Here is a 7318-nt window from a genome sequence, read left to right as displayed (position 1 = left end):
TCCCCCCTTCTCCAGCCTCATATCTTTCACTAATCAACTTCACAGCTCTGCACTTCCCCCTCCCCCTCCCACTTATCACCTTGTGTTTCTTCTTCCCCTCCCTCCACCTTTTCACTCTGACTCCTCATCTTTTTTTCAAATGGTTTTATTTAATGACAGGGAAATGTATGCAATATACATCCTGACATTCTTTTCTTCACAAACTTCCACAAAAACAGAGGAGTGCCCCAAAGAATGAAAGACAGTTAAAATGTTAGAACCCAAAGCCCCCCCAGCACCCCCACCCCCACGTAAGCAGCAGCAAGGTAACAACACCCCCACCAGCAAAAAGCATTAGCACCCCCCCACCGAACACTCAAGCGTGCAGCAAATCATCAATAAATACACAGACTTGCAGTACCCCAAAGACTACTTGTTCGTCCGACATCCCCATCCCCCTCTCCCTTCTCTCTCCCCATTTCAAAGCAAGAGGGAGTCATAACAAACGACTCACTGATTTGCAATGTTAAAAGTCTGTAGAATTGCTTTTTCTGAGCTCTGCACCCAGAGAGTCGGCCCCAGAAAGGCACAGCTCTTTGGACACACTTACCACGGCAGCTAACCCGTTGTTCTCCCGCAACGCTTCAGTCAGGGGCACCGGCCTAGAATCAGCATGTCTCCAGAGCCACGGAAATCAGGAACCCTGAAGGCATGTTAGTCTTCCAGGCCGCATCCCTGTGATATCAAAAAGTGGCTGGTTGTGAGGTCCTGAGAGTAGGTCCCATTCCTGCAAAGAATTGAAGGCAGAGTGTAACTCCAGGTCAGGGCGTTCAAAAGAACCTAGAAGAGAAAAATAAGAGACATCAAAAATAGAAATAGAGCTGTTTCCGAAGATGCAAGTGAAGGATGAAGGATCTCGGCCCGAAATGTCGACTATAGTCTTTTCCAGAGATGCTGCCTAGCCTGCTAAGTTCCTACAGCATTTCATGTGCGTTGCTTGGATTTCCAGCATCCGCAGATTTTCTCTTGTTTAAGGCTTAATAAGCTGATTCGAAAGCAAACACGAGGAAATCTGCAGAAGCTGGAAATTCAAACAAAACACACAAAATGCTGGTGGAACGCAGCAGGCCAGGCAGCATCTATAAGGAGAAGCACTGTCGACATTTCGGGCCGAGACCCTTCATCAGGACTAACTGAAAGGAAAGATAGTAAGAGATTTGAAAGTAGTGGGGGGGGGGGGGGGGGGGAATGCGAAATGATAGGAGAAGACCGGAGGGGGTGGGATGAAGCTAAGAGCTGGAAAGGTGATTGGCAAAAGTGTTACAGAGCTGGAGAAGGGAAAGGATCATGGGACGGGAGGCCTCGGGAGAAAGAAAGGGGGGGGAGCACCAGAGGGAGATGGTGAACAGGCACAGTGATGGGCAGAGAGAGAGAAAAAAAACACAACTAAATATGTCAGGGATGGGGTAAGAAGGGGAAGAGGGGCATTAACGGAAGTTAGAGAAGTCAATGTTCAGGCCATCAGGTTGGAGGCTACCCAGCCAGTATATAAGGTGTTGTTCCTCCAACCTGAGTTTGGATTCATTTTGACAGTAGAGGAGGCCATGGATAGACATATCAGAATGGGGATGGGACATGGAATTAAAATGTGTGGCTACTGGGAGATCCTGCTTTCTCTGGCGGACCAAGCGTAGGTGTTCAGCGAAATAGTCTCCCAGTCTGCGTTGGGTCTCACCAATATATAAAAGGCCACACTGGGAGCACCGGACGCAGTATACCACACCAGCCGACTCACAGGCGAAGTGTCGCCTCACCTGGAAGGACTGCCTGGGGCCCTGATTGGTGGTGAGGAAGGAAGTGTAAGGGCAGGTGTAGCACTTGTTCCGCTTACAAGGGTAAGTGCCAGGAGGGAGATCGGTGGGAAGGGATGGGGGGAGACGAGTGGACAAGGGAGTCGCGTAGGGAGCGATCCCTGTGAAAAGCAGAAAGGGGGGAGGGAAAGACGTGCTTGGTAGTGGGATCCCGTTGGAGGTGGCGGAAGTTACGGAGCATTATACGTTGGACCTGGAGGCTGGTGGGGTGGTAGGTGAGGACAAGGGGAACCCTATCCCAAGTGGGGTGGTGGGCGGATGGGGAGAGGGCAGATGTGTGGGAAATGGAAGAGATGCGTTTGAGAGCAGAGTTGATGCTGGAAGAAGGGAAACCCCTTTGTTTAAAAAAGGAAGACATCTCCTTTGTCCTGGAATGAAAAGCCTCACCCTGAGAGCAGATGCGGCGGAGACGGAGGAATTGTGATAAGCGGATAGCATTTTTGCAAGGGACAGGGTGGGAAGAGAATAGTCCAGGTAGCTGTGATTTCACCCTGCCCTCAAATTTACCTGGTCCATTTCCGACACCTCCCTCCCCTTTCTTGATCTTTCTGTCTCCATCTCTGGAGACGGCTCATCTACTGATATCTACTTTAAGCCTACAGACTCTCACAGCAACCTGGACTATTCCTCTTCCCACCCTGTCCCTTGCAAAAATGCTACCAAGCACACCTTTCCCTCTCCCCCCTTTCTGCTTTCCACAGGGATCGCTCCCTACGCGACTCCCTTGTCCACTCGTCCCCCCCATCCCTTCCCACCAATCTCCCTCCTGACATTTATCCTTGTAAGCGGAACAAGTGCTACACCTGCCCTTAAACTTCCTCCCTCACCACCATTCAGGGCCCCAGACAGTCCTTCCAGGTGAGGCGACACTTCACCTGTGAGTCGGCTGGTGTGGTATACTGCGTCCGGTGCTCCCGGTGTGGCCTTTTATATATTGGTGAGACCCGACGCAGACTGGGAGACTATTTCGCTGAACACCTACGCTCGGTCCGCCAGAGAAAGCAGGATCTCCCAGTGGCCACACATTTTAATTCCATGTCCCATCCCCATTCTGATATGTCTATCCATGGCCTCCTCTACTGTCAAGATGAATCCACACTCAGGTTGGAGGAACAACACCTTATATACCGGCTGGGTAGCCTCCAACCTGATGGCATGAACATTGACTTCTCTAACTTCCGTTAATGCCCCTCCTCCCCTTCTTACCCCATCCCTGACATATTTAGTTGTGTTTTTTTTCTCTCTCTCTGCCCATCACTCTGCCTGTTCTCCATCTCCCTCTGGTGCTTCTCCCCCCCTTTCTTTCTCCCGAGGCCTCCCATCCCATGATCCTTACCCTTCTCCAGCTCTGTATCACTTTCGCCAATCACCTTTCCGGCTCTCAGCTTCATCCCACCCCCTCCAGTCTTCTCCTATCATTTTGCATTTCCCCCTCCCCACTACTTTCAAAGCTGATTAGAAAGGCTGGCTCCATTACAGGAGTCAAACTGGACACACTGGAGACTGTAGTAGAACAAAGGACCCTACAGAAATCCTGGCAATTCTGGACAATGTTTCTCACCCTTTGCTTGCCACCTTGGCTGAATAGAGAAGTGCTTTTAGTTATAGACTAAGACAACAGCACTGCTCCAAAGAGTACTTTGGAAGTCATTCACAGGACCATTAGGCTCTACAATGAATCAACCTATAGCCGGGGAAGTGATAACCCTCTCCTGTTAGACTGCTGAGGGTTTTTTTTAATTCTTTCTTAATTCTCTTATAATATTTGTCTATCTGTGCATTAGTAATGCTACTGTGGCACTGTGATTTCCTTTGAGATCAAGAAAGTTACTATCAAATAAAGTCAATTCAATCTATGAAGTTCTACCAAACTTTCAAATCTCCCGCCTTGAACTCTTTAAACAGAATTATGGGTGTTGCCCAAACTCGTAAGTATTTACAAGGTTACGTCGTATCAGCCAATCAGAACAGTCGTTGGCCGTGTTTTTTTAACCTTACACTCGGAGATTTACTCAATCGTATTCCAGTTGACCAATCGGAAGGCATATTACCGTATGGCCAACCTGCTAGCCAATCAAGGTTTGACTGCTTTGTGAGTGGTTGTAGTCCAGTAAAATAATCCAATCACAGCTTGATATTGAATTGACAGACAATCAGCGTGAACCAATAAAATAGAAGGATTGTGACGGACAGGAGGGCGGGGCGCGTTTCAAATGCGAGGCGGGCTGTTTGACGGTTGGTGTGTGGAGTCAGACTTGTCGCAACATGGAGGCCGCATCGAGCCGCTTCGCCGAGCGCTACAAGACGGCGGGGCTCAGCGTGGAGGCGCTGCGGGTGAAGAGAGCTCGGCGCCGCTCGGTTGCGCAGAAGGAGAACCGGGAACGCGCCTTCCGCAAGAGCCGCCGCTTCGAACCGCTGCTGCCGCCGCCGGCCGAGGAGGCCAAGCCGCCAGCCGGTGAGTACCCGAGTGCGTGGGCGGCCTCTCGGCCCTTCTATAAGAGGATTACCCTCGCCTCCTGTAATGGATTTCACCTCAGGGCGCCTATAAACAGATTGCTGTGTGGCAACAGAGCAGTTGCCGCCGTTTCGATTCGCATCTCTTCATCTGTGAGTCGAGGGTCCGGGACCAAACAAGAGCTGACAGGTGATAGGTGGAACCAGGTGACGTGTAGATGATTGGCAGGGGAATCGTGCCGGGGGAAGGGGGTCGATGGTGACTGATGGGAGAAACATCCCAGGTTTGATCTTATGCTTTATTTTCACCTCCCTGCATTGAGTTCAGATTCTCAAGCATCCCCTCCTGAATTCATGTCTTAACTCTCCAGTTTGATCGACTGGTCATCCTCAGTGAAACGAGATGAAGGTAGATGTTGTCCATGTAGACTTCGGTAATTTTATGGTTGCAAAGTGTAGAAATAGCGGCTTGGGCCCGCTGCATCGCTAACCTTTGTATCTAGATAGATAGATACTTTATTCATCCCCATGGGGAAATTCAACTTTTTTTTCCAATGTCCCATACACTTGTTGTAGCAAAACTAATTACATACAATACTTAACTCGGTAAAAAAAATATGATATGCATCTAAATCACTATCTCAAAAAGCATTAATAATAGCTTTTAAAAAGTTCTTAAGTCCTGGCGGTTGAATTGTAAAGCCTAATGGCATTGGGGAGTATTGACCTCTTCATCCTGTCTGAGGAGCATTGCATCGATAGTAACCTGTCGCTGAAACTGCTTCTCTGTCTCTGGATGGTGCTATGTAGAGGATGTTCAGAGTTTTCCATAATTGACCGTAGCCTACTCAGCGCCCTTCGCTCAGCTGCCGATGTTAAACTCTCCAGTACTTTGCCCACGACAGAGCCCGCCTTCCTTACCAGCTTATTAAGACGTGAGGCGTCCCTCTTCTTAATGCTTCCTCCCCAACACGCCACCACAAAGAAGAGGGCGCTCTCCACAACTGACCTATAGAACATCTTCAGCATCTCACTACAGACATTGAATGACGCCAACCTTCTAAGGAAGTACAGTCGACTCTGTGCCTTCCTGCACAAGGCATCTGTGTTGGCAGTCCAGTCTAGCTTCTCGTCTAACTGTACTCCCAGATACTTGTAGGTCTTAACCTGCTCCACACATTCTCCATTAATGATCACTGGCTCCATATGAGGCCCAGATCTCCTAAAGTCCACCACCATCTCCTTGGTCTTGGTGATATTGAGACGCAGGTAGTTTGAGTTGCACCATATCACAAAGTCTTGTATCAGTTTCCTATACTCCTCCTCCTGTCCATTCCTGACACACCCCACTATGGCCGTGTCATCAGCGAACTTCTATCTGACCCTATCCCATTTACCTGCATCAATTGTATGAACACAGGAACACACCTGATGTTGTAGAGCACAGGAACAGGCCATTTGGCCAGTAATGTTGTGACGAACCAGCTAATGCGCACACCAGAAACACTCAAGCACTAATCCCGCCAACCTGCACCATGTCTATATTCCTTCATCTTCCTCACATTCAAATCTCTTAAAAGCCTTGTGGTGAACTACATATACCTGTCTGGACTGCTCCTGTGGCTCCTCCCACAGACCCCTGTATAAAGGCGATTTAGGCCTGATGCCCGGCCTCATTCTCCAGGATGTAGTGTTGTTCATTCTTCCAGTCAATAAAAGCCGATACCTTGCTTCTTACGTCTCAGAGTGAGTTATTGATGATGCATCAAGCCTCTAATGTATTTGCCTCTACCATCATACCAGACAGTACATTCAGGCATCCATTATTGAGTAAAAAATACTTCCACCCCCTCCCCACCACCGCCTTCAATGCATGCCCTCTGGTATTAGACATTTCAATCCTGGGAAACAGAAACTCTACCTACTCTATCTATGCCTCTCCTAATCTTATAAACATCTATCAGATCTCCCTTCAGCCTCCAACAGTCCACAGAACACAGCCTAGGTTTATCCAGCTTCTCCTGATAATCCAGGCAGCATCCCTGTAAACCTCTACTGCACCATCTCCAAATCCTCAACACCCTTCCTTTAGTGAGGTGACCAGCAAGGTCCAGAACATTAGGCACATAGGATCAGAGTTGCTTTGAAAAATAAGGACTAAAATTGACGTGAAGATTGGTGGTGGAGGGTTGCTTTGCTGATTGACTCCTGTAACCAGCAGCATACTGAAGGGACACTTGTTTGACTTGGATAAAAACGGATGGTATGATAAGTCAGTCTGGATGATACGGAAATCAATAGTCCTATTTAGTGCACAGTGATTAAGGATACCGTTGGATGTCGTTTATACTAGAAAATTGGGTGAAGTGGTGGCAGGAGAAATTTAACCAGACATATGCACTTTGCAATGTCTAATGATGTCAGGCTATGTGCAATAAATGCCAGAGTTTTTGGTGATGCAAGTGAATCGGGTAATGAAGTAAGCTTCACATCACTGAGTACATGTTGTAGCTGTATAAAACAGGCTGTGCGTGGAGTATTATACACGCTGCAGGAAGGATGTGGTAGCAATAGTGTAAAAGAGATGCACTGGGAATGGAGAGCTTTAGTTACAAAGAGACTGGACTGGCTGGGTGATGATGATGACATCGACTCAGGCCTGAGAGGCCAGGATCAGGCATTTTCATGCCTTACAAGGTGCGGAACAAAAGACTGTGGCGAGCAACTCCTCACACAGACATTTTGCAGTATTCTCCTTTATTTTACGAAGGCGAGTTGCAAGCTTAACACTCAACCCATCACAGATGGAAAGCGTACTCGGGAATGGATTCGAACCCGGGAACCTCCGTTCCGGAGTCTGGTGGCGCTGATGTTACTGCACCACCAGCTGAGCCTACTGGCTGGGTTGCTCTCATTACAATGTGGTATGTCAATGGCTGACTTTATAGAAAAAGTCTGTTACCTAAGGTAGGCTAGGTTAAAATGGTGGGGGGAGGGGGAGGAGAAATGTCAGA

At 48.5% G+C, this 7318-nt stretch overlaps 1 protein-coding gene across 2 annotated transcripts in view; it reads left to right on the top strand.

Moving 5' to 3' along the window:
• The first annotated feature begins 4052 nt into the window (after window positions 1-4052).
• dlgap5 (discs, large (Drosophila) homolog-associated protein 5) overlaps window positions 4053-7318 on the top strand; it is a 57535-nt gene continuing 54269 nt past the window's right edge. For both annotated transcript variants that reach the window (XM_073033527.1, XM_073033526.1), the window contains exon 1: window positions 4053-4305. In XM_073033527.1, the coding sequence (XP_072889628.1) occupies window positions 4116-4305 (190 nt within the window). In that variant the 5' untranslated portion in view covers window positions 4053-4115. The remainder of the gene's footprint in view (window positions 4306-7318) is intronic.

Source organism: Hemitrygon akajei, chromosome 31 (genome assembly GCF_048418815.1).
Source record: "Hemitrygon akajei chromosome 31, sHemAka1.3, whole genome shotgun sequence".
In the NCBI taxonomy this organism is placed as follows: Eukaryota; Metazoa; Chordata; class Chondrichthyes; order Myliobatiformes; family Dasyatidae; genus Hemitrygon; species Hemitrygon akajei.
This window is presented reverse-complemented; position numbering and strand designations above follow the sequence as displayed.